General features: G+C 33.4%; 2 protein-coding genes across 10 annotated transcripts; one reads left to right on the forward strand and one right to left on the reverse strand.

The window, feature by feature from the left end:
* Positions 1-429: 429 nt before the first annotated feature.
* LOC146531264 (uncharacterized) lies at positions 430-18,865 on the forward strand. Of its 9 annotated transcripts, XM_085197854.1 has the most exons (10): positions 430-750; positions 963-1,113; positions 1,339-1,537; positions 13,226-13,446; positions 14,844-15,201; positions 15,615-15,878; positions 16,267-16,465; positions 16,773-16,862; positions 17,260-17,406; positions 17,894-18,865. In XM_085197854.1, the coding sequence occupies exons 3-10, from the start codon at positions 1,525-1,527 to the stop codon at positions 18,030-18,032; spliced, it is 1,431 nt and encodes a 476-aa protein (XP_085053980.1). In that variant the 5' UTR covers positions 430-750; positions 963-1,113; positions 1,339-1,524; the 3' UTR covers positions 18,033-18,865. The 9 variants fall into 9 exon arrangements, 8 of the variants coding, with proteins under 8 accessions (XP_085053980.1, XP_085053981.1, XP_085053979.1 ...); XM_085197855.1 differs by having other exon boundaries at positions 430-1,122; XM_085197853.1 differs by having other exon boundaries at positions 430-1,113.
* On the reverse strand, positions 18,784-27,161 carry l(2)41Ab (lethal (2) 41Ab). Its single transcript, XM_085197861.1, has 19 exons — positions 26,970-27,161; positions 26,539-26,645; positions 26,100-26,238; positions 25,823-25,909; positions 25,612-25,744; positions 25,186-25,343; positions 24,860-24,973; positions 24,545-24,675; positions 24,317-24,459; positions 23,826-23,926; positions 23,567-23,749; positions 22,860-23,105; positions 22,464-22,632; positions 21,659-21,867; positions 20,885-21,004; positions 20,677-20,772; positions 20,330-20,530; positions 19,700-19,858; positions 18,784-19,214 (listed from the first exon to the last, which is right to left on the reverse strand). The coding sequence occupies exons 1-19, from the start codon at positions 27,123-27,125 to the stop codon at positions 18,888-18,890; spliced, it is 2,979 nt and encodes a 992-aa protein (XP_085053987.1). The 5' UTR covers positions 27,126-27,161; the 3' UTR covers positions 18,784-18,887.
* Positions 27,162-27,374: the final 213 nt, after the last annotated feature.

The following is a 27,374-nucleotide window of genomic DNA, read 5'->3' on the forward strand; positions in this document are numbered from 1 at the left end:
GTCTTACGTTACAAACAACGCGAGCTGTTATTGCTACCGGTATAACACAGCACTTGTATATATTAGTGAGAAACCTGAAGAAAAGATATTGCTTGAGCAGGCTGATAATCTCCCAGTGAAATAGTAGCTCACCAACATCGTGGTATTTGATAAACAATTATTTTAATTGGTAGCTCCTGTTATGTTACATATAATATTTTTTCGAGATATATATACCCTATATACCTACATTTATTTGAAATACTTTATATAAATATATTTAGTTCAAAATAATTAAATCAACTTCACGCTGTATCCCGCACACAACAGGGTAGGCAGAAGGAATCTAGTGTAAAGACGTCCGTTTTTGTCGAAATTTTCGATTCCCTTATCTTTTTTATAAAATATTAACACTTCAAATCTAACTCAAAAGCTGAAATTATTTCTACATGCTAACAGAACATTCAAAAGCTGTCATATCTGCATCTCAGGAACATATTAACGCGCTCACAAGCATCTAGATGGGGTCAAACATTTTTGAAGTATTGAAGCTTGTAAGCATGTGGCAAGCATCGACAAGCGTATAAATTGAGTATAAAATATCATCTGTAGTTTTTTTGTTTTTTTTAATGGCCAGATTTTGCGATGACAGACGCAAATTAATCTACCAGTACATCTGTAGTTTGTTCTTACTATTTAAATAAATTTTCTCTATATATGTCTTAATTGTCTTAATTAAGTCTTAAAATTTAAAGCTAAATAAATATGCAGGTTTGTAGAACTTATCTTACAATGTCAGTAGAGAAGGATATAAAAAAAATAACAAAATTGTTTAGAATAAAATTTCTAATTTTAAAAACATTGCATTAAAAAAACATGATTATTTACGATCTTTAAATAAAGTCAATTTACAAGAAGCGATAAAACTGAAAGTTTTAAGCCAGATGAAATAAAATATGTAAATGTACATGATCTTGTTGAAGATAAAAATGAGTATAAAAATGAAAAGTGAGACAGAATTCTATATAGAGTTTTTAGACGAGTATACTGAAGAAAATGATTCACAAGACTCAGTCTGATGATGAGCTTGGTAGTATTATTATGATAATAAAAAATGAATGTGCAAAAAAGAAGGTATGTGAAGTATTATTGTTATTGTCTTATAATTTAGTTTGTAATTATAAAAATAGTATATACTCCATGTAATGTGGCTTGATTTAATGACAAACCTTCCTAATATATAATAGTTTTGCTTGCCATGCTATATGTAGACATAGCGTGAAGGCTTATTTTATACTGTAATTTCTCGTATTAATATCATGTATATAATTTTAATTTCCAAATTATTTAATTTTACAGTGTCAAAACTCATTAATGAGAAAAAGGGCAAAAAGAGAGTGTAATGGAGTAAAAGGAAAAATGGAACAAATATGTCCAGAATGGTTTTACCACAAAAACAATTAAAGAATCATATTATATACAGTCACCAACCCAAGAGTGTTAAAAGATGTTATAAGCGCAAAACTTGTAAAATGTAACTGTGATATGTGTAATAAGGGTGAGATTTTAAAGGTCCTTAGTTTTGTCATATTATAATAAAAAATACCCTTTTTTGTGTTCTGTTGCACACTATAATAGATCTCTTATCTGGGTGTGCCTATTGGCATAGGCCCCCTCCAACATCTTCCACTGCTGCCTGTCCTGAGTCACCCGTCTCCATATTTTTAAATTACTGAGCCCTAAATTATTTATTAATGATGAAACATTGACAAAAATAAAAAATTGACGTTGATTTTGTGTGGACTGCTTTCTCATATTTGTTATTAACAGGATCAGATGTGGCATTAGCCACTTAGAATATCTTAATAAGTCTTCATTCGTGGCTTTGCGAGATGTTTTTCGGGTGTCTATATATCTTATTTTTTGCCCATCAAATACAAAAATTTATTGCCTGGTATGTGCCCAGCACAAAGTCTAAGCGCTACAATTGTCTTTTTCCTACCTAAAACTTGATTATTTATCCATGGTGATGATAACGGATGTGGTTGGATCGTTTTATACGAGACACCTTTTTTTAAAGATCTTTTATCAAAATACTCTGCCCAGAACATATAACAAATTTGTTTGATTTTTGGTATAAAATTAGTGTAAAAATACTAACAGACATATGAACAGTAGTTCTACACTGATTGCATTATAGAGCATGTATTTATATCTTTTTGGGTAACTCTAAAAGTTAGGACTACAGATTGATAGGTATCCAACTAGTAGTCCCATCAACAACTTGCTTACAATTCAACCTTCTGGCTTTTAATACAGGGCCACACCCTGAGGGAAGTTCCAAGCTTTCAGTGAAAGCCTGCATAGACCATTTTATTTGACGACTATTTTTCAATGTTAGTTTGTGTTTATATATTATATTTAATATATCGAAGTAATCATCACACTCAAAACCATACATGTGTAATGGAATACCCAGTATTCCTTAAAGATGTTTGAAAAATATATAACTTTGTATTTTCAGAGCAACAAATCTTTTATTTGTCGAAGAGAAAAATATAATAAAACATAATAGTCTTATATATGTACACATTGTTGTGCTGCGTTGTGCCCGTGCTGCACGGTCCACTTGCCCTTGGAATTATACTATGGGGTCGTCCTACCCGTACCGTGGTATAAAATATGAAAATCCAAAAGTGAAGAACAAATCCTTTAAGCACTTTATGATGGTTACTGTGTTTACATCCTTACACGCAAAAGGAAATCTGGAGTATCGGTCGATAACATTGAGTAGATATTTGTTGGAGGCATTTGTTTGTAAAGGACCTTTAAAATCAATGTTGAGTCTTTAAAAGGATTTGTTTAGATGACTTTCATTACTTATAAATCTGGGCTTAATTGGATCTTATTTTGGTTATAGTGTAAGGCAACTTCTTCAAGCGTACCCAATGTGACATACGGGTAATTCCAGGGTGATGAAAACATTCTTGTAAGTCATAAAGTTATTTATTTATTTTGGGTAGCGTCAAACTAATTTGGAGTGAGGTGTTTGATAGTAATATTGATTTTTGCATAAGACAGCTTAGTGACCATTTATTCGTTTCGGGAAACAAAGAATATATGTACATTGTGTGTAATTCTTCTTATAATGTTTGCTTATTTATTTTGCATCATAATATGATATACTTTAGGAATCTTTTTATAAAGTCAACTTAAATATTATGGAGTTATTTATTATATTTGGTGCTTAGGCTTAGGATCTTAAAAATATTTTTGGTGATAGTTTAAATTGTACCCTTTAATTTCTTGTGTACTAAATTATTTTATTCTGTGTGACTTTGCTATGATATTCAATGCCAACACGTAGTGTTTATGTGGTGTTGATTCATAATATATTCTTCCAAATAGGAAAATAGTTCCCTTTGTCCGTTCCCGACCTCTATATTTCGTCACTATATATAAAAAGTGGGGATTTCTTTTTTTCGACTATTTTCGTTTTGACAATTAATTTTTTTTGACCAAATTGAAAAACATTTGGATTCGGTAAACAAACATTTGATCCCGTACTAAATGTCACTCCAAACCAAATGGAGCTATTTGTATCCTCACTCGTAGAAATTTTACAGGGGCCTTCAACATCCAACCGAGATAATTTTCTTTGTTCACCACTACACGCTTCATCTCTGTTTTTAACTTAGCCAGTAAGTACAGCTTATATGACACCGGTTTTCGTTGCTACACCGTCTTTGCTTTTATTAGATGCACCAATGGGTCCGACGTTTCTAACGACCAAACAAGGGGTTGTTGAAGACCCGCTATTAAAATTGAGAGGCTCAAAAATAATCCTCGTAAGTGGAAAATCGAAGATCATATTCATAACATTCCACTTTTTAAAACTAAAAGGTAAATCTGTTGATATCATGGGAATTCGTGGAATCAGCACCGTTTGCCCAATGGGTGGTCCAGTCAAAATTACGGTCCTTAAGAAATTACTTTACAGAAATTTAATTTGCCTTATCTAGAGCCGTTACGTAAACTTGGTGGGAGTAGATTTCGCAACAAAATTATTGGTGTGCCGATTTTCAATTTCAATAAATGTGGAGGTACATAGCGGATAACCCTCACGGATTTAAAGAATTTAAGAATTCTTGAGGGTAATGTACCGCATCTTCTTGTTCCACAACAGCTTCAATGGCAACATAGTTGACACTGTCACCAGGTAATTTAGCTATTATTTTTTCATTGATGGCGTGAACGTTTGAATTTCTCGCAGCTAAAATTGCCCTCTCGCAGATCTACTGATGACTTTTTAGTGTATATTGGCTACTTCAGGATACACTTTTAACATTAGATCTTCAATATTTGTCACGATTCCACTAATGTCTTTATCTAAGGATTTTTTTATCGCCTGAAATGAGGTGCTTTCCCTTTCCTAATTAATAAAAGTTTGTTTTGAAAATATGAATTTCCTCCACTGAGATAACTCCTTATGTTAGTAGGAAGCTTTAGAAATTCTACAGACTTCCACATCGAGGAAGACTTGAATTTCGTTTGAATTTCGTAGAGCCTCAAGCGTAAAATTCTCCAAACAGCTTTGGATGGGCTAATGTAGCGACCATTAATATATTTGTCGACCTCGTCGTTGCTTTTCACTGTGAACGTAGCTTGATCATAATCCTTATGAATATACTAGCTAATATATATAATATAAATGTTATTGGGTTGTTATAATAGTAATTAAGATATAAACACATTAAGTTCCTCGTTAAAGAAACGACATATAATGTTTATTACTATTAACAAAGATTTCTAATATTACACGTGTTTCGTTAAGCAAAAATTAATTTAAAAAGATCTCTTGACAGTTCGTATAGCGTCCTCACAGATTATCTATTTTTAAATCATAGACGTTTTGTAAACCAATGTTAGTCTATGGCCGGGAGCTACTACACTAAAATTTAAGATAATTATAATTGTCTTATATGTCATATATTTTATTGGTTTAACTAAATGGCAAAATTCTACATTAATGTGTGCATAAAAAATTCGCAATAAAACTGGACTATAAGGCACAACCCATCTATTATCTATTTCCATTTCAGTTCCTTTCACTTTGAGCACACAGGTATTTCCTTCGCAATCTGGAGCTCTTCGTCTATAATTAGGGTAGGTTAGTCAATCACCAGTTTGTGTATCAGTAAGTAACCTCGGAAATTTTTGGAGTACATATTTCCTTTCATGCATGGTGACATTGGGTTGTGGGGGGGGCCGCAAGGGCCATGGACCATGTGTTAACCACAATGTGGTAAAGTTTAGAATCATGCTCCTTATCGGGTATTTCAGCCCTTGTAATATCGTCTATAAAATCAGATTGTATTTTTTTGCAAGCCATAATATAATATGTGCGTGAGGTAATCCTCTTTTTTGCCATTACTTGATCCAATAATATTTTTTTTATTGTTAAAAGTTTTATCAATATCAATTTCAATGAAATGAAATTCCCTAGAAACTATATCATAGCCATCTTGCGGTTTTTGATCGGGAAATCACTCATTTTTTTTATTTCTGCCTTTTTCTTCGTCGTTTCTGACACAACACACAACCTGGTCTGTAAGTAAAAGTGAAGAAAAGATCAGGTCCTCCATATTTTCTGACATATATCATGGCATCTTTTTTCGACTTTTTTCATTCGTATTTCGCGGAGATCCTATAAATGAAGTGGACAATATAATAAACTGACCAATATGGGATTACGTATTACCTACAGAGATGTTAATAACATAAATAAGTTGTAACTGTAATTGTAATATAGTTAGGGAGGCGAAGCAGCAAACTGTGGAGTCACTCGAGCGTCATGGAGACCTATTGGGTTGCGAAGCTTAGATGATAACAAGAAAAAAATGTCATATAAAAAATTTCGTTTCACCGGTGGGTTGAGGGGTTATAGATTTTCAAAAATGAAAAAAAAAACTGTTCCATGGACATACTCGAGCGCGTCAGATATTGATATCATCAATTGCCTACGTCTTCTTAAGCATGAAAATATGTTAATCTGACAGTTTCCGTGGTGGAGGTGGTCGTACGTAAGAGTTAAAAATGGCAAAAAAAAAATATATTATCGAGAGTTAAATTACTCAGGCGAGAAAAAGGCTTTTTAAAAATTATTTATTTAATTTTATAAACAACCTTTCTGTTTTAAAGCAAGTTGAAGACAGAGAATCTTTATTAAAATTTTATATAATTCAAAACAGTTAAATCAGCAAAATACTAAAACACTATTGTTCGATTCCGCGAGGTGCAAGTGCGGCGTCATCGGAATGTATCCTTATGCTTATGTAACTCCTCCCTCCTTAAGATGGAAGCTGGTCCTGCAGGTTCCTGAAGCGTCCTCGCTGCTGGTTTCCTCCGGGACTCTGGGAAAATGCTCGTAGATTTTCCAAAAATAACATTTATTATAGTAGTATATAATAATCATAGATAAGCTTGAAACAGCCAGGATAATACTCTATTTCTTTATTTTCTCCTCTTCTTCTAAGGTTTGGATATTATATGCAAGTTGATGTATATAATCGAGAGGTATATATTCTAAATCCTTCTTTTAGGTAAGAGTACCCTTTGTTACCAAGTATAAGGGTTGGAAATAAGGAATAACTAGGTTATATTTATCATTAGAAATGGAAGGAATTTCTAGGATGGAAATTAGGAAATGTTCTGTACTATATGCTTTCATCATAATAGACACTTTGATTTATTTATTTGAATAGGTTTAATGTTTACAAAATTAAAAACTACATATATTTTTTATGAATTAATAAATTTCCTTATAATAATTAGTAGTATCTAACTACTATCGAAACTAAACCATATATAATACCATGATTAACTCTAGAAATAGTAAAAATATTTTTTTTTTGTTTTTTTTTTTTATAAGTAAATCTAACTTATATTCTATTTTATTTCTATAAACCTTATATATCCTTTAAGATGAAGTATTCTCGCATACAACAAAATAAGTTCTTTAAAATAATTATATATTATTATATATAGTATTTATTTGTATGTAAAATTATTATATATAATATTTTTCTGTATATAGAACTATTATATATAATATTTATTCGTTATTAAGTAAGTAAAAGCAAGGTTAAACATATCATTTTGTATAATAGTTTTTCTTTAATTAATAAAATGTAAATAATAATAATATAATAAAATTCCATTATGTATGGGATCTAGGGTTATTTTGGCTCTTGTGTGGAACACGAGGGACCTGATGAGGCCTTCGTAGCAATTTATAACGAACTCTATTAGAGTTAGAGTTAGGATGATTTTTTATAATCTCCGTTCTATTGTAAGGGTGCAAATTAATTATTTTATACGGACCTTTGAAATCTGGTATGGCTTCATCTCTGAGCGTCGTCTTAGCTACTTGCTCATAGACTGTTTCACCTACCTTATGTGGTTTTCTTATGTACTTCCTTAAAGATGATACAATTTTCTTCTCAGTATTATTTACTTTTACCAATATCCTAGTATTAGTTAATCTATTGTCTACTCTGTATTTCGAGCTGGGTGTTATTTTAGGGTTAAACTTTGAACTGGGCGTTATTTTAGGGTTAAACTGCCTAACTTGTCTGTCATTATCGTTATTTTTAATTAGTAAGCCTTTATTTTCGTTGTCTGGTTGGGAATGGTTAGTAGATACTAGATTATCAGGGTTGATTGTTATAATACTCATACTGTCAGTCTCAGTCTCTGACGGGATAATGTTTTGTCTGTCGTTGTCAGGCTCTATGTTATTATCGTTGTTATTACTAGATACAAGGGGTACCTGCGCTATGTTTACACTAGTTTGTGCACCTACGTCTTGGGATATACTGTCATTTATATTGTCGACTTTATTATTATTAGAATTTACGGTTGATAATGATTCTACATTATTATAAAATATTTCGTTCATAGGAAAGGCGTCGGCTTTTATATTTTGTTTGCCTTTATATATAACATTATATGGTCGTAATTTAAATGTACTTCTGTTACATATGGTTCGTCCTTCTGAATTGGTGTTAATGACTTTGGTTATAAATTTTCCATTTTTAACATTAATAATAGCAGCAGGGGATGTCAATCCCTTAGACCAAATATAATCGTCGTAGATATAAAATCCGTCAATATAATTTGTTTTTAACGTGATATGTTTTTCACACTTTGGTTCTATTTTTATAAGTTTCTTATTATAGTCGAAGTAAATAGGTATGTCGGCTGTCGCTGTATGTAATATTTTATTTTTCAAATTAATATTGCTAGATAATGATTTTAATAAATCTAGACCTATAAGTCCTTTGTATTTAGGGTCGAAATCAAAAATAAGGAATTTATGAAGAATGTCAGTATTAAAGATTGGGGGTAAGGGTAAATTCACTACATGACTATGCTGTGTTGTCGCATGGGCTGTTTTTATTTCAAATGGTTCATATTCTACAAGATTTTGAAAAATAGAATTAAATATAACTTCTGATGAAATAAGGGATCTAGAAGCTCCTGTGTCAATTAAAAACTTACCTTTAAATTCGGGAATTACTATGTAGGGTAAATGATCTTTATCATGATTATTTATTTTTACTATCTCTTTACGTCTGGGTCTATGCCTAACGTAAAATCCTGCTGGTTACTTATTTCGTCATTAACTGGTTCATAAGTATCCTGCTCGTCTGGTATATGTATATTATCATAATAATACTCACCTGGGGTGTAGTGTTGGGAATACTCATTGAGTTGTTGCTCCTGTGGCTCGTCTGTGTAGAAGAGTTCCTCCACTGCGAACTGCGGCTTCTCTGGTTTATTTGTTGACCTCATAGTCACATCTGATATTTTTTGGGGTGGATTTATTTGCTGGTGAGGTATGTTACCTCTATGATTAATAAAAGGTCTATAATTACCTGGGGGTTGTCGGTTGGTTAATCTAAATTGTGAATTTGGAAATGGAATAAAGTTTCTATGATTTTCTTTAACCTTACTTTGGGGGTTTGACATATTAAAATTATTATTAAATCTATTGTATGTGAGCTTAGCTTCTTCTTGCCTAGCTTGTACAATTGCTAGTTCTAATGTGGTAGGCCTGGCTAGACGCACACCTATTGAAATTTGAAAGTCTAATTGGTTCGTATATTGCTCTATAACCATGTTTTCATAATATTCTTTGTTACTATGTTTACCTACGGACAAAAGGGTGTCAAGTATGTCTCGAAGGCGTTTCCCAAAAGTTTCCGCGTCTTCATCTTTATTACGTCGCGTTCGAGTTAGCTCTTGCATTAGTTGTATTTCGTTCCTAGGTTCACCTAATCTTCTAATCAAAGCGCGTTTAATCGCGTCCCACGAGTCTAGAAACTCTTCGTATGCTATTGCATCTATTGCGGCTCCACTGAGTCTGCTTTTGATTAAACACACAATAGCGGGGTGGTGTTTCGCTGCGCCCTCTATTAAGCTTAATATATTATCTACTTCTCTAATATAAAAATTCAACGTTTTTGAATTACCATCATAACGTGGCATAAAATCTGAAATTAACTTAAAACTAGAATTCTCGCAATTTTCAAAAGACATTTTATCTTTTAATCACGACTAACCTATTTAACAAAATAATTAAAACAAATAAAATATTTCAATTCAATATAATATTTATTAAAATAATATTTTATTATTTCATTTAATTATTTATTCATTATTTCATTTCATTTATTTATTATTTCATTTATTTATTATTTCATTCATTTATTATTTCATTTCATTTATTATTTCATTTATTTATTATTTCATTCATTTATTATTTCATTTCATTTATTATTTCATTTATTTATTATTTCATTTATTTATTATTTCTCATAAACTTATTCAATAATAGTAAATGCCTATCGCGATTTGAGCTATATAGACAGATACAAAAATACGGAAGGAAATATAGCATAGGAACTTGGATAACAAAAGTACTCACCAAAGAAACCTCTGCATCTCCAACCGGGACTCAACTGCTTGGCAGAACCTCCGATGCTTAGGTGCTCCGCCGGTCTCGCCGTCGTAGATTCTTCTTAATAGATCGCGGTAATAACGATAGAAACCGTTCGCGGGCTTTAAGAGTTTGATTAAAGCCAAACACGCCGCGATCCTACCGACTGCGCCAGTTAAATTACTCAGGCGAGAAAAAGGCTTTTTAAAAATTATTTATTTAATTTTATAAACAACCTTTCTGTTTTAAAGCAAGTTGAAGACAGAGAATCTTTATTAAAATTTTATATAATTCAAAACAGTTAAATCAGCAAAATACTAAAACACTATTGTTCGATTCCGCGAGGTGCAAGTGCGGCGTCATCGGAATGTATCCTTATGCTTATGTAACTCGAGCGCGTCAGATTTTCTAAGGGGGTCTTAAGTGAACCTAAATAAATGCTCTTATGTAATAATCTGACGATTTGGATGTGACGCAAGCTCGTAATCGTTGTTTGAAAATGCAAAAAAAAATCGTCATCTTGAAATACTCGAGCGCGTCAGATTAAGATATACATGGTTCATCTTCATGCCCTAGACGTGATATCTCAAAATAAGACGATTATCTGAAGGGACTTGCTTAATCTGACAATTATTAATATTTTTTTAAACCAATACAAGAAACAAGTCAGCTTTACGTTGTATCCCGCACACAGCAGGATATGCAGAGGGAACCTAAGGTTAAGACACTCTGTTCCCCACTTTCTGCCAAATTTTAAAGGCATTGAGTGTTGAGTAGCAGCACTTAACGTCACTGTTTTGCCTCGACACCAGAGCGAAGAAATGGAAATATAAATTTCAATAAATATTTCATCTCCTGGAATGGAGATTGAACCCGAACCAGTCTGTTTTACTGTCACACTTTGTGCCACTGCGCCACGACTGGCCTCAATTTTTTTATTCATTGAACGCAATCAATAGAAAAGCTCAAGAAATAGAATGTAACTAAATGAATGTATATTTGAAATAGAATACTTGTATTTATAAAAAAAAAAGTACAAAAAAAATTTTTTTTTTTTTGAGTATTTTCTTTAATTTATCATCTTTATTGATGAGTTAGGGACCAATAAATAAAAAAAGAGTGCGATAGGAATAGAAATACGGTGAGAGGAATATATGCAATTCTTAGGTATATTAAACTTTATCAATTAATTTCTATTACTTCGGTTTGTGGAATTTGTCAGATTATATGTTTTTCGTAATCCTTGAATGATTCCCTTCAAAATAAAAAAAAAATTAGCCGCGCTCGAGAATGTCCAGATAACGTTTTTTTTTTACAACTTTGGAGCCCTCTCCCTCCTTTGCGTCACTCTCAAATTGTCAGATTAGTGGAATATACACGATTTAGCATGTAACTAACTTACCCTATCTTAATCTGACGCGCTCGAGAATGTCCGATGATCAATTTTTTTTTACTAATCTGATCCTTTATCCTAGACGCGCGGCTATACATAGGAAGCTCATATTTGGTGGAAGTACGTAACCGAGTACAAGGAATCCCCAGTATCTTAATCTGATGCGCTCGAATGACTCCACAAAGTCCCCTCTTCGCCGCCCCTACTAATAGTTGTTGTAGTTGTAATAATTTCGACGTAGCTCGATGAGAACACATGGTCTTAATTGGTTCAAATTTTTATATTTCTAAACAATATCTTTCTTTCCAAAGTGTGAAATAACACTTTAAATTTGTAAAAAATATTTAACAAATAGCATACTCTCTCGCCAATTGATAATTCTAAGTAAATCTTTGTTTGTTTCCGTAGTTGTTTTATCTTAATATCGCTATTGTTATTACACATTAAAAATTTTGTAATAAGTTGAAATATATTTTCTATATATTTACTACAAAGTAGTTAGTTTAGTAAACATCGAAAGTGGTAATCTTTCGTGTAATCGGAGGTCAACACCACGCATCTTTTCATAGACATTATTTACTAAAGGGGTCAGCTACTTACATAAATAAATAAATAAAATAAAAATACTTTATGTGTTCAACAGATTTTACACAGAAATAATTGTTACAGAGATCTTCTTTTAAGCAAGTAATGCCCGTATTAGGAGACCCCGCTCTTCCAATACAATATCTAAAATATCTGCTTGAACATTAAACTCAACAAACATTTTACAAATAAAATAAATTAATTACTTTGTTGTGTATTGTTTTGTTGGTGGATATATATGTTATTGGACATGGCGTAGGAGAGTTTTAGTGTCATGATATGTGAATGTCTTGATCCAGTCCGTGGGAATTTTTTTGTAGGCGCGGCTATTGTTGGGATAGATGTAAATGTGTTTGTTTATCTCATTATATAATTGGGCAGATCGTTTGATAAATTGCATGGAGTTGCAAATCTAGTTTTCGTAACGGAAATTTTAATTAAATTGTATTTTCTTCATTTTCCTTTTCTAATAGCATCATAATAAACCATCTTATGAGTTTAAAATTATATGAGTTATGTATATTTTTCTAACAGAGAGCAAGGAACTAAGTTTATATAAATGTTCAGTAGAGAATCTGAGTTTTTTGGAGTACATACACTTGATTAGAGCTCGTTGTGCCCTTTCTAATTCCAGGAACTTTGTTTGTGTAGTACCGCCCCAAACGGAGATACAATAAGACAGCACCAACTGTGCAATTGATATAATACACTTCGTTTAGAGGGTTTCTATTGTGATATGACAATCTATAATTGTTTTTTTCCCGATTGCTAAGGAAGGGTTATGTTTTTCGCGCGTATCTTGTATGTATGTATGTAATATTCTTTATTACCTCGTATCTCCAGAACCGCTGAACGGATTTACATAATTGAGGTATCGTTAGATTCGTTTCAGCAACAAAAGTGTTCTTAGATAGGTGATGTTAAAAAATAATAATCATGGCAGCTGTGGGACGCCATTGAAATTAGTGAAAAAAAATTTTTTGGTTCGAGACCATAATATGGGTATCAAATTCTCTTGAATCTTGTTCCTTCTCTTCTCTTGAATGAGCTCTTGCTCATCACGAGAATTTCAAGGTATATCATGATTATCATTATCATAATGAATCCTAACAATCCTAATAGTTTATTAGGATTAACAGTCGCGACCTACTTATAAGTAGGTAATTCTTCAGTCAATAAAATCTTTACCAGGAACCTCGCATAATTCGCGACTGTCGCGGCTGTTAATCCTAATAAACTATTAGGCTTGTTTATTTTCTTTTTAGATTTATGCAGTCGGGGCTTTTGTTTTTTTAAATATTCAGATGTTGTACGCCTCGAAACTCATATTAAAAGAAAGCACGGAAATGGTCCTTTGTCTTTTGAGTGTTTTCCTTGCGGAAGAACATTTATATATAAATCTTCAAGGGATTATACGTACAAAAGAAAGAAAGTACGACCAGTGAGAAAAAAAGATTTAGAACTGATTATTATTGACATCTCACACGTAAGTTTAATTTAAACATTCGAAAACAATTACAACACAAACACACAACAAACACAAACAATTTAAAAAGAAATATTAGATTAATATAAAATGTGGGGAGACTTAAGAAATCTGCTGCAGGGCAACCGCGACTCGCCAACCTTACTGTATATACTTAAGTCAGAAAGTTGTTTTATGCTAGTACAGACTCTGAATTTGTTTTTTTAGGAAAAGTGTAATGACAAGAAAAGGTTACACATGTGCTAATTATGTTCTAAAACATTTTTCAAGAGCCAATAAATACGGTGAGACAAAATGTGACGTTGTATGTAAATATGTGTGTTAATGGATAATGCACGATAAAATAAAACTTTCATAAATAAATAAAAACAAATTGTCTTCTTATGAGTTACTCATTCATCATCCGCCTTTTCAAGTTTATCCGTCGTGACCCTGGGCCCTTCCAGAGCTAAAATCCAAAAAAATGTATTTTTTTCTAATAATAAAGCAATGTTTGATATATTGTCATAATGTTTACTTACCTTTCCAAAATCAGCACGCTATATTGAGATCGTTAGAAATTTACTTATGAAAAGAATATAGAAATAAGAATTCTTACGTTAGATTTATCTTCGCCTTTTCATAAGCTTCTATTTCTTCTTCAATTTTAATTATTTTCATTTTATCATCCTACAAAAAACAACAAATTTAATAAAATAATATTAAAAAGTGAACTAAAAAATCTAAAGCACATTTTTTTAACCTTTCTTAAAGTGCGATTCCACACGAAGAAAAGAAGAATACTTATTAAGAAAACGTATAAAAATTTGAACGTGGCCGCGCCTCTTTGGAAACCGTCCAAGCACTCTGACAAAAACTAAGCTGTACAAAAATTTTCAAAAGTAGCGGGATAACAAAAATAATACAGAAAAGTATCACTTAAAGTCCAAAACCGCTTCTATCCATCCAATTTTACGACCATATTAGTTTTATAAATCGGAAATTCTGATTTTCTTGCTGTTCTGTGCTTTATAATAACGGTATTATAAATAATCATCTGTCGCTAATATGACAACTAAGCTTTGACGTTTGACAGATTCAAATAATTTGCCAGGTTATTTCTGCCAGAATACAACACTAACAAACAATACTTAGTTTTTCCTATTGTCCTTATTATTTAAATAAAATTTCTATATTTCTTTTAAGCTAAAACATGAACGTATGTAGAACTTGTCTTACAGTGGCAGTGGAGAAGGATATGAGTCAATTAGAAACCGATTTAGAGGAAGAAAAACAAAGTTGTTTTGAAATCATGTTATTTTGTTTAGATATCAAAGTATTGAAATTGAAAAGTACTTGTTATGTTTTTGTTATAATAACATTACATTATTTTAAATATTTATTATTATTGGTTACAGAATGCAAAGGAGATAAAATTAACTACAAAATTGTGCTCAACATGCTATTTGAAAATATTGGACTTCTATAATTTTAAAAAGCTAGCGTTAAGAAATGATAAATATTTAAGATCTTTGAATAAAGACAACTTTGAAGCAGAGATAAAAATTGAATGTGTTGGGCTAGAAGAAATAAAATATGAAGATGTTCATGTACACAATCTTGTTGAAAATAAAAATGAAAGTGAGACTGAATTCAAAATAGAATATGAGTATACGGAGGAAAATGATTCGCAAGACTTCCAGTCTGATGATGAGCTTCTTAGTGTTATTAAGATAATAAAAGATGAAGATGCAAAAAAAGATCCTAGAAAAAAAGGTTATTGTCTTATAATTTAGTGTGCAATTATTTTTGATTTAATGATAAATACCCTAAAGCATCAAACTCTGCTAGGTTTGGTTTGGTTTTAGATATAATGACCCAATATACACTATATATGTAAGCTGTTATGGTGCTACATACACACATGCCACATTGTAAGTGGGAATTATAATCATTTGTAAGCAATGATTGTAATTCCTGCTTTGCAGAAGAAACAATTCCTCTCTTTGGTAACAACACTTTGTATATATGTAAATAAACAAAGCATTAACAATTTAATGTTTATTAAATGAAAGCATTTAACAAGTGCTGCAGAACGTGGAGTATCTAACACTAGGTTCCCTTTGCTTGCTCTGCTATATGTAGATTTATACTGCATACATAATTTTTCATAAATTAATAATTTACAGTGGCAAAACCAATACCACCAGGGAAAAAGGGTAAAAAAAGAAAGCGTAATAGAGAAAATGAAAAAAAAGAACAAATATGTGATGAATGTGGTAAAACAGTAAAAAATTTAAAGGAACACATGTACAGTCACCAACCTATAAATATTAAGAGACGTTATAAGTGCAAAGCTTGTGATAAAATGTTTTCAGGCCTCAGTGGAAGGTTAAGACACTATAAAATCAAACATTTGGGACTCAAGCAACACTGTGATATATGTAATAAGGGTGAGATTTTGAAGGTCCTTAATGTTTGTATATTGTAAATAAAAATTGAAGCCTTTTATATTTAGGTAGGTAGTTTCTGCCTACAAATGTGATGGTTGATTCAATAGTGAATAAAAAAAATCAAATATTCTTGTTACCCCATTTCGGCAAGAAAGTGTGAGGTTGAGTTCTGCCACATAAAATGTCTTATATTTAAGGAAAAAGTGGATAATGAAGTATTTTCACAATATATATAGTTGTCTAATAAACTTAAAAAACCTATTAGACAACTATGTATGTTGAGCAGAGAATAATTTATGAGCATTAGCGGAGGTCTATATTCAGCAGTAGACTTCAAAAGGCTGATTGATGGAGGGATTTTTTTGTATGATATATATTTTTTATGCAGATGTTATACACCTTGCCACTCATATTAAAATAATGCATAAAAGTGATCCTTTGCCTTTTGAGTGTGTTCCTTGTGGAAGAACATTTATATCTAAATCTTTAAGGGATGAACACACACTTTTACATACCAAAGACAAACCACACAAGTGCGAGCACTGTGAAAAGACCTTTAGAACTAAAATGTTATTGACATCTCACACGTAAGTTTTGTTCCAATAAAAAAAATATTAACTTATACAAAACTAATATACTTTTTGCAGCTTTACCTACATGGTCATTACTAATATAATTGTTGTACAAACTAATGTACAATACGGTCGGCGAGTAGTGGCCACCCGCACTACGAGAAGAAAATATTCAAAAGCAAGAAAATTCCTCAAATCAAACCAGCAGCCACCTACAGGTAACCTCAGGGTGGCCACAACTCGCCGACTACAGTTCAGGCACATTAGGCAGAAGCGATTTTTTATACTATTAAAGACATTCTCATTTTTTTTTATATTTTAGGAAAAACGTACATGATAAAGAAAGAGCACACATGTGCCAGTTTTGTTCTAAAAGCTTTTTCAAGAAATATCATTTACAGGTACATTTAAGGTAACATTTTTTTTTATTTCTGTAATTTTTTATTATTTTACATTATGTAAAATAAAAATAAAATAAAATAGCCTTTATTGAAGCAATAAACGATCATATTTTAATTAGCAATTACACAATTATATTATAGTTGAGGCGGTCTTGGCGCGTGTTTAGACAGGAGAGTGAAATATTTAATCCTTTCACTCACTCACTCCTTGCAGAGACTACATCGTTATTGGGTTCCTACGATGTTCAAGTCCACCAACACGCAATGCTTCAAATAATGGAGAACGAAAGTGTCTTAATGGGAATGCAGTGTCTTAATACTAAGTTCCTAGGTTCCCTCTGCATAGTTTGCTATGTTCAAGATTCAGTGTAAAGCTGAAAAAAAAATTAAATTCGATTACTATTCCAGGAAGCATACCAAAGAAAAACCCTATGAATGCCCAGATTGTGGGAAGTTCTTTTCCTCAACTACAATATTGAAAAATCATCGTCTCATACACAGCGATGTAAAAACGTTCTCGTGTGACGTCTGTGGCATGAGCTTCGTGCGGTCAGGGTAAGACCTAATTCATTTATAAAATCTTGAAAACAACAACACAGCAGGATAGGCAGAGGGAACCTAATGTAAAGACAGTCCTTTCCCCACTTTCTGACTAATTCTGGTGGCATTGCGTGTTGAGTGGCAGAACTCAACACCGCGATTTGCCTCGACACCAGGGTGAAGAAATGTAAATATAAACGTAAATAAATATTTCACTTCGTCGAGTGAGAATTATAAAATTCATTTATATATTACTTAACAAATACAACTTCTGACTCAATATTTTTGTCATCTTCACGCTGTATTCCGTATATAATAGGGTAGACAGGGAAGCTACTATTACACTGTTACAGAGTATTAGACACTGCGCGTTGAGTGACAGAATTCAACGCCGCGCTTTATCTTCTTACCACAGCGAATTTCATCAATAATTAAAATGATTTTAAAGTTAACAAAATAAAGTAATTGTAGAATAACTAATTTAATCAAAAAATATTTACAGATATTTAAAAAATCATATGATAAGCCATACAAAAGAAAAACGCTATCAATGTCAGTTTTGCGACGTTAAGTTTGGACGTTCAGACCATCGACGGAGACACGAGAGGACAGCTCACTGCCAACATTTAAAAGATGTATGACCACAAAGAAAAAGAAAATCTAATAATGCTAGACTATCCATAAATTATGTCACATTTCAAGGGGTCGACAAAGTGTGACTTTGTGTGATAAAGATTGGAGTGGAGTGTTAAGTTTTGGGGATCGACCCAAAAACGGCTTCGCCCGCTTAAACTTTGATTGTTATATGTTGTAGCCCAATTATACAAAATATTTACATAATTTTAAAATGTCTTATACTGACGTATAAGTTGTAAAGTTTCATCAAAATCCGTTCAGTACTTTTTGAGTGAAAATAGAACAAATATTCATCCTTACAAACTTTCACACACACAATAAGTTAAAGATAATTAAAGAACAACAACAACACGATAAGTCGATTAACAATTTCAAAATTACTGAAACAATTTTCAGTTGTAAAAATATCAAAATATATGACATCACACTAGGTAGAGGTGTCTCACAAATGTGACGAGCCATGAAAAAAATCTTTAAAGAAATGAATCTTTCCCTTCCTTAGCAGTGGGAAAAAAATCATGTAATTTATATGCCGCAATTTATGGATGGAGCATGTTTGATGAGCATTGTTTTTATGTATTATAATGTTTTATTATAAAACGCAAATTATAGTTAGGTTATTTAATTGTTTTGGATATTCCAACATGTTATGAAAAAATTAAGGATTGTACAAACAATTCAAATTTATTGATATTAAGAATACATTTTTAATATATCATGAGTTAATTGGTGATGGGTGATATTGATAGAAAATAATTTGTTTCACACAAAATATATTATTAAAAATAAAACTACATCAATGAACCAAATTTAAACTAAATAAACAAAGAAATAAAAACGTTTTATCTTTTAATTAGCTCCTACTCATCAGCAGTCTTCTCTAGTTTCTCCGGTATATTTGGATCGACACTAACTTCTTCGCACGCACATTCTTCAACCAACCTTGGGGAATCTTCTGGAGAATTGATATTCAAAGTGTTCATTATAACTTCCATTTTATCTCTTAAATGTGGGTATTCTTCTGCTAAAGTATGAACTATGTTGTTCAGACGTTCATTGAGTTCCACAGCTTGGTTGTATTCCGTAAGAACGACAGTCTTGGGTTTTCTCACTTTAACCGATAGCCTTTTGGTGGCAGTCGCGAGCTCAGTGCCGAGGCGTTGACTGCGGACGAGACGCTCTAAAAGCTGAAAATATTGATATTTGCAACATTTTTGTTTATTAAAGTTATAAATGCAATGGCAGTGTGTTTAATATTAGTCTTAACACGTTATCCCGCTTAAACAGAGAATTTAGTGACAAGAAATCCACTCAAATCATTCAAAATCATGAGCATTGAAGTGGCAAAATTCAAAATATTCGTCTCTTATCCCTTTTGAAAGCTACGAAGATACCCCTTGTCTTCTTCAAGTGTGACTGTAACGCGACAGTTCTAGGTGTGATCCCCACTCGAAGGAATGAATTATTGTTTATTAATATTTTCTTCGCTCTGGCACCAAATAAATAGCCCGGTGTTGAGTTCCACCACTTATCACGCAAAGCCCCAAAATTTGGCGGACTGTAGAGAACGCTAGGTTCCCCCAGCCTGTGTCTGTGTCCCCACACGGTGTACGGCGCGTGAAGCTGATTTAATTTAAAAGCATAACTTTTGTATAAAGTAAAAAAAACACACCCATTGTTTTTGTTTCTCCGCTTCCCTACTCTCCGCAATCATGGACGCTATGTGCTCCTCCAGCTGCGAGTTGGCCGCGCTCACTTGCGACACCTCCCGCTCAAGTCGCTCGTGCTCCTTTTCCAAGTGCTCCATGCGTGACTTGGCTTCTGACAAATCCTAAAAATAATAGTCTCATAAGTGTTATATGTAGGTAGTTTGTAAACCAATAAATTTTGTGTCACCGAACCGGCCTCGTTTTGTTGCTTCCTTATATATTAACCTATAATTACCGTAATATCTAACTATAAGGATATAAATATATATTATACTTTTTGAGACCAGCCGTGGAGCAGCGCCACAGAGTGTGACTGTAAACGCGACTGGTTGTGGGTTTGATCTCGACTCGGAAAATGGAATATTTATTTAAATTTATATTTCTATTTATTCGTTTTGGTGTCGAGGAAAAGTGCGGCGTTGAGTTCGGCCACTCAACACGTAATGCCTTTAAAATTCTTTCGCAAAGTGGGGAATGGAGTCTCTTAACACTAGGTTCCCTCTGCCTATCCTGCTGTGTGCGTGATACAGCGTGAAGCTGATTTTTTTTATTTTTTATTTAGGTAATGATAAAAGTAATTTCATTTGTCGTACCTTAGTAGCCCTAGCAACATCCGCTTTAGCCAACCTTAGCTTGTGATGATATGTTGACTGCGAAGTTTGTGCAGTGCCATGAGCCTTCTCCACCGCAGCTGCCGCCCGGTTCTTCTCCATGGCTGTCTCTCTACGAGTTACGTATAATGCTAAATCTTCAGATAACTTTTCACCTGTCTTACGAAGTTGTTCTCGACGGACCTAAAATAATAAAATCATATTTTTATTATACTGCGTTTACACACATATGTTTCGACATCAGGATAGACAGAGGGAACCCTGTGTTGAGGCACACCTCATTCCCACTTCCTGTCAATTATCGTATCGTAATTATCGTTTTTAAATACCTCCATCCTGTGTATTTCAGCCCTCATTTGACCGATCTCACCCGCCGCTGACTTTGCATTGTGTATATTCTTCTTTAGTTCAACCGCCAAAATACCCTAATTCGTATAACATTAAAACAATTAGTTAAGTGTAACTGTAATAAGCAGTACGAAAAAAACTATTAGGTTAAATAACAAAGATTTTTTGTATAATTAAGTACCTACTTACCTTTCTTTGCCAAATCAATGCTTCTCTTTGAGCGCGGTCTAATTCTTGCGTTAGATTCATCTTCTCCTTTTCGTACGCTTCTATTTCTTCTTCAATCTGAATTATCTCCATTTCAGCATCCTACGAAATAACAATTTTACCTAAAACCTAAAGCAAAACTAAAATGCAATTTGAACAAATGTAACATTTAACTCATTTGTGGTGTAAAAATATATTTATTTTATGTTGAACAATAATAACCGTTGAGGCCATCGTGGCGCAGCGACGCAAAGGTGTGACTGTAACGTGATGGTTGTGGGTTCGAACCCCACTCGAGGAAGTGAAATATTTATTTACGTTTATATTTCCATTTCTTCAGTCTGGAGTTCGAGGCAAAGCGTGGCGTTGAGCTCTGCCACTCAACGTAATGCCTCCAGAATTCGGCAGAAAGTGGGGAACGGAGCGGATTAGAGTTACGAAGAAGCACAAGCGTGCGACTGTAAGCGCGACCGTTAGTGATTCGAGTTTTCCCACTTGGAGGAATGAAATATTTAATATTATAATTTGGTCGGTCTAGTAACGGCGGCGAGAATTCGACGGGGCATAAAGTGGGAAATGTCTCAATGGGAACGATGTTTCTTAACACTAGGTTCTCAGGTGCCCCCTGCCTACTCTGCTATGAACGGGATACAGCATGATGCAAAAAAAAGAATTGAAAATAACTACACACTTAAATATTTATAGGTAGATATTATTCTCTATATTTAATCGTGAATAACAAATATTTTGAAAGACCTTAAGATTGGCAGCATACTCGTGAGTTATAGCAAGATTAGCTTTCTGAGCACTGGTGTTTTTATCGACGGCGTCCTTGCGGGTCCTCTCCAGGACCTCGAGACGCCCGCGCAGGTCGCGCAGGCTGCGATCCACCTTGCCACGCTCTGACTGCACTCTCTCCGCTTCCGCTTGGATTCTCATGCTCTTTTGTTCGCAGATTTGTATTTCTGCAATTGATTAAACATTTTTTTAAGGAACCTTCGATCGAAAGATCTTTCCATCTATTAAAAAAAGTAAGAATAGAAAATAAAAGTTTCTTGAGGTGATATAATACTCATGATTCCTATATAGGTATATGTAAATACTACTTACTAATCACATAAATATAAGTTAATGCTGACTCTTCAACACAAACTACACTACATTCTTTTCTTATCAGCAAAAACAAAACTAAAAAATCTTTTTAATTTAGTACATTACTTATACAGCTTCAAGCTGTATCTCCAATGGAGCAGATAGGCAAAGAGCCTAGTGTTAAGGCACTCCACTCCACTCTCCGCTGAATTCTGAAGGCTTCCGAGTGTTCAGTGGCGAAACAACGCTATGTTTTGCCTTGACACCAGAGCGAAGAGACGAAATTATTCAATATTTCAATTCTTCGAATGGAAAAGGAATCCACAAGCGTTTCTTCTAATTCTTTGTATAAATATCATTTCTGATCTTTTAATCCCTCCACAAAACCTATAATATATCTACTTAAAAGTAAGTACAATATTTTAGTAAGTTAAAAATCAAATGCAAACCTTCTAAGAAACATACTAACGTTTATTAATCAGATTGATATCAGATACAATCTTATGATGGTGCGAAGTGAGCTTCACCACGTGCCCCTGCAGCCGCAGCCACTCGCACTGCATGCCCTCCGTGCGGTCTCGCAGAGCTCTGATCTGCTGCTCCAGTTCCTCTATACGACGTTCTTGAGGTGATTTCATCTATAAATAAACTTTAATTGAAACAATCTTAAAAACACTTTGAAATAAAAGCTCAACATTGTAATGTATAAGATTTTACTATTAAATATATTTTTTTACCCGTCCAAATAAACTGATTAACTTAAATATTACTATTTCTAGTCACAAAAGAACAATATTTAGGTATACAATTACTTCTAACATATTGACAAATTATTGCCTCTATATAAATGTAACAAAGCACTAACATCAAAGATCTCCTTCAAAGCATTATACTTCTTTATCACAATATCCAGCTCGCGTTGTTTCCTCGTTATCACCAGCATCTTCTGTTCATATTCTTCTTGGAGTTCTTCAATTTCACGTTCCCTTTCCCGCACTTTATTTAAACTCGCTTCTAGAACGACATTGTTGTGAGCCTGCCTGCTACGGTGCACTTCTATATCGAGCATAATCTTCGCATGTTGATTCTCCATCGTCATTAAGGTGATTTCCTATTTATAAAAAAAATGCAATTTAAATATTTACCCAAACCATAAACATGCTTTGTCAAGTTGTTGCTATAAAAGCTCTTATATTTTTTTAGCGTCACGTCGTATCCCACACAGAGCGGGGTGGGCAGAGGGAACCCACACTCCATCCCCCATTTTGAGCGGCGGAACTCAAGGGACTTGACTTCAAAACCTCATGGAAGGAAACGAAAAAGTTAAATATTTCATTTCCTCGAGTAGGAATTGAACCCACAACCTGTTTCGTTTAGTCTCATAGGCATACTTAGTGCACACAGGCATACTTAGTGCCCCTGCCCCTGACTAAATGTTTCAATGATTCAACAAAGGAAGGTTCCTTCTATGAACGCACTTCACACTACGAGGTGAGAGTAAAGTCACCTTCTGTCTAATCCTATAACAACCTCTTATTTTTTACAAGATAATATTTATATTTAGAAACTTACCTGCTTCCGAGACATTTCCCTCATCTTCTTTATACCGTTGGCCATAGACTCAACAGCTTTATCATTGAGCAAACAGTCTTGCAAATTGGTTAAGATTTCATTTTCCAATTTCAACCTTTGCTCTGTGCGACGATCGATTTCTTTCTCTGTGCTTTTCAGAATATTTCTCATAGTTTGATTTTCCTAAAAATCCAATATTTCTTTTAGGTATAATTAATGCATAAAAATTAAAGGAGATTATTAAATTATTTGTCCTTACTGATTTAATTAGTTCTTCATCTCTTTCAGTCATTTCAATTGATTCGGTCAGTTCAGCTATTTGAGTTTCAAGAGATAAACGTTTTGCATCTTCTGTATCAACTAAAAGTAATATTTATATTAAATTATATTTCTTATGAAGCGTTTATATATAGTATAGATTAGCTTCACATTGCAACCCGCACATAGAAGGGTACGCACAGGGTTCCTAGGCATAAACACTCTGTTCCCATTGAAACACTTCCGATCCCCATTTTCCGCTGAATTCTGGAGACATTGTGTTGAGTGGTGGAACTCAACGCCGGGCTTTGCCTCACTACCAGACTGAGGGAATGAAAATATTAAATATTTATTTTTTTGAATAGAATCAAACCCACAACCTTTCGCATTAACACTCACACGCTTGTGTCCCTGCACCACGACTGGCCTGTAATTTACAGGTATTAGCTGAAAATGAATAATACTTTTATCGAAATTAAGTAGTCTACTTACATAATTTTGTAGCATTAGCAATGTCATATGTCAATTTGTCTTTATTCATAGAGATTTCTTTCCCTTTATTCATCTCTTCCATTGCGCCTTTCTTTGTAATTTCCAGGTTATTAATTAAGGTGCGATAATTTTCTTGCAGAATCCTGAATATAGAATAAAATAAATATAGGTAAGTTTATACATCACTCAAATAAGTAAAATAATTATAAATATTATTTATTAATTAACCTATAATCATCTCGAACGGAATCGTAGACCTTGTCTCTCTGTTGTATGTTCACGAGGACAGAGTTCCAGAGGCTCACTAAACGGCGTTTTTCCAATTCCAAATCTTCCAGTTCAGCTGCATATGCTGTAACCTACACATTTAAATTAACTGTTTTATGTCCATGTTTTTTTATTTCTCAAAATTATTTTAGATGTAAATAGCTGCTGGATACCTAATGTATAATGACTTTTTAATTTTTCTAGTTCAGTAGTATCAAAAAAATCTTCTAGTATAAGGAAATCGTAATCTGCAACCTTAATCTCGTATAACCTTACCTTATCATTAACTTTTTCCATTTCTACATTCTTGATTTCCAATTGTTTTTGGAACATTTCCAATTTTGATTCAAGTTTCCAAACTTCATTACTGAGACTGTAGATGATCATATCCTGCAGATCAATAATTTAATATGAAAAATCAACATAAAAATATTAGTTTCTTATAAAAAAGATGTAGCGTGAATAAAGCCTGCGTTTTAGCTAGACGGAATTTTAGTACAACCTTTCGATATAACATGTGAGACTTAAAAACATTGATAATTAGATATCATATATATCTAATTATTATTATTCATTACCTTGATACCTAGTTCCCAACTTACCAATTGTCTCTTCTCATCCGCTAATGCCTTCTTCTCAATACGCATCTTGTCGGACATCCTCTGGCTGACTGTGAGGTCTGACTCCGTTTCGTCCCGCCACGCCTCCAGCTGCCGGCACAGTGTGGTCAGCGCTTCCAATTCCTCGGTTGCTTCACGTTCTGCAACAACAATGTCGTTCAAAAGTAATAAATATAATATAATTATTTGAAATAATTTGTTTCTCTATTAAAATTATGTGTTTAAATATATATAAAAATATCTTGAAGTTGAGCGGCGTCTTGGCGCAGGGGCACAAGCATGTGACTGTAATGCAACCCCTACATTCTCTACTTTCTAAATTCTCTACTTTCTCTACTTCTCTTCAGTTCTAGGATTAGATTCCCTCTGCTACATGAGGGATAAGGAAAAAAACTATACAATCTTTACCTGTCACTACACTTTCTTCTAACTTCTCCTTCGAACGCTTATACTTTTCGTTGCATTCTCGAGCACGTGCCTCCGCCGCCTGACGGTCTGCTGTCTTCTTCGATAACGTTGCTTCGTATTCCTCGATTAATACCTTTAATTCAAAAATTAGTGTAATTCACATTTAAAAAAAAAGGAAATATACATGATGTAGAGAAACATTTTCACATACCCTTTGAGCATTCGTGTCGTGATCATTTCTATAGATGGTTTCCAAGTCTTTCTCATACGCCTGCTTGCTAAGCTTGAGTTCGTCGCGCTGAAAGAATAAAAAATCAAAGACGACTTAGAAAATATATAAAAAGGGAGGAAAGATTTATTTAGGAATCAACACTCAATCGTTCTTTACAAAACGCATCAGAGACCTAGTTTTTTGTACAAAATCTAAAGCATCAACAGCATCTTATTTCTATTCACCTATTATAAAAAATAAGTAAATAACAACTAACCAGTCTTATTATTTCTTCCTCTGCAATAGCATTTTCCTTCTCCAGAAACCGTGTAAGGGTTTCCTGGAAGCGTTTCATTAAAGGATGAGTCGACTCTAGAACGGCCGGCATGGCGCCGAGTTGCCTCTTGTTTCTCCATCTTACGAAACAAAACAATTACGCAATATTAAACATTAAATTTACAGGATACATTACAGAGTAGGCAGAGGGAACGTGGGAACATAGTGTTAAGATACTTGCGTGTTGAGTGGGGGAACTCAACGATGCGGTTTGACCCCACACAAGAGTAAAGAAATGAAAATATTAAATATTTCATTTCCTTGAGTGAGAATCGAACCCACAATCTGTCTCGTTTACAGTCACTCTTTGTGCTACTGCGTCACGTTTGATAAACGCCTCTATACTAAAGTATTGTAAATTCTAAATTTTAAAAACTTACTCATCAAAAGCTTCTTTTCCGACTGCGTCACACTTGCACTGGTCCAGTGGACACGAGCAGCACGGGCACGTGTCATAGCTCTCTACGTCACAGCCGCACGCGTCATCCTAGATCATATATAAAAAGATTTGATTACTATGAGAAAAAATATTTCCTTGTAATTATACAAGGAACATTGAATACCTGTAAGCGCAATGGTTGTGGGTTCGATTGAGTTCCGCGTCTCGACAAGCAATATTTTAGAAATAAAGCGTAAAGCGGAGGAAAGGTTCTCTTAAATCTTAACTAGTTACCCTATTCCTGCCTTAGTATAAACGGGATACAGCGTGAAAATACACGTGATACGAAAATCACATTTTCGTCCGTCACTAACACGTTAAATAATGAACATTCGGAAAGAATCGAAGAGAATTTAATATAAGGTTAGTTACCCGGTGGTACACCATTTCTTCGTTTTTAAAAAGTAGGCAAGTCTCTTCGTGGACCACTATATCATGATCATCTCTAGGACAGACGCAATTCGGAGTTAACAATTCTGGCTTCGGCTGAGTGTCCCCAGTACAGGAGCAAGGCTCCGAATCAGACATAATAAATTATATTTCTTACTTTTCTTATATAAATCCCTTGGTCAATGGGTTTTGTAAAATAATCGAAAATTGTTATTTGTTGCTGGGCAACAAGTCATTTATAAAGTTTGTATTCATGGAAGATGATAGGCAAATAAATTATTATAGAAACAGGTTTTATGTTAAATAAATATCGATTTTATGATTTTATTTCTTTTCTCTTATATTAATAATATTTTTATTGTAGACTTTATATATTTATACTGAAAA

This window comes from Heliconius melpomene, chromosome 15 (assembly GCF_056956725.1).
Source record: "Heliconius melpomene rosina isolate 202511_hmr_F chromosome 15, ASM5695672v1, whole genome shotgun sequence".
Classification (NCBI taxonomy): Eukaryota; Metazoa; Arthropoda; class Insecta; order Lepidoptera; family Nymphalidae; genus Heliconius; species Heliconius melpomene.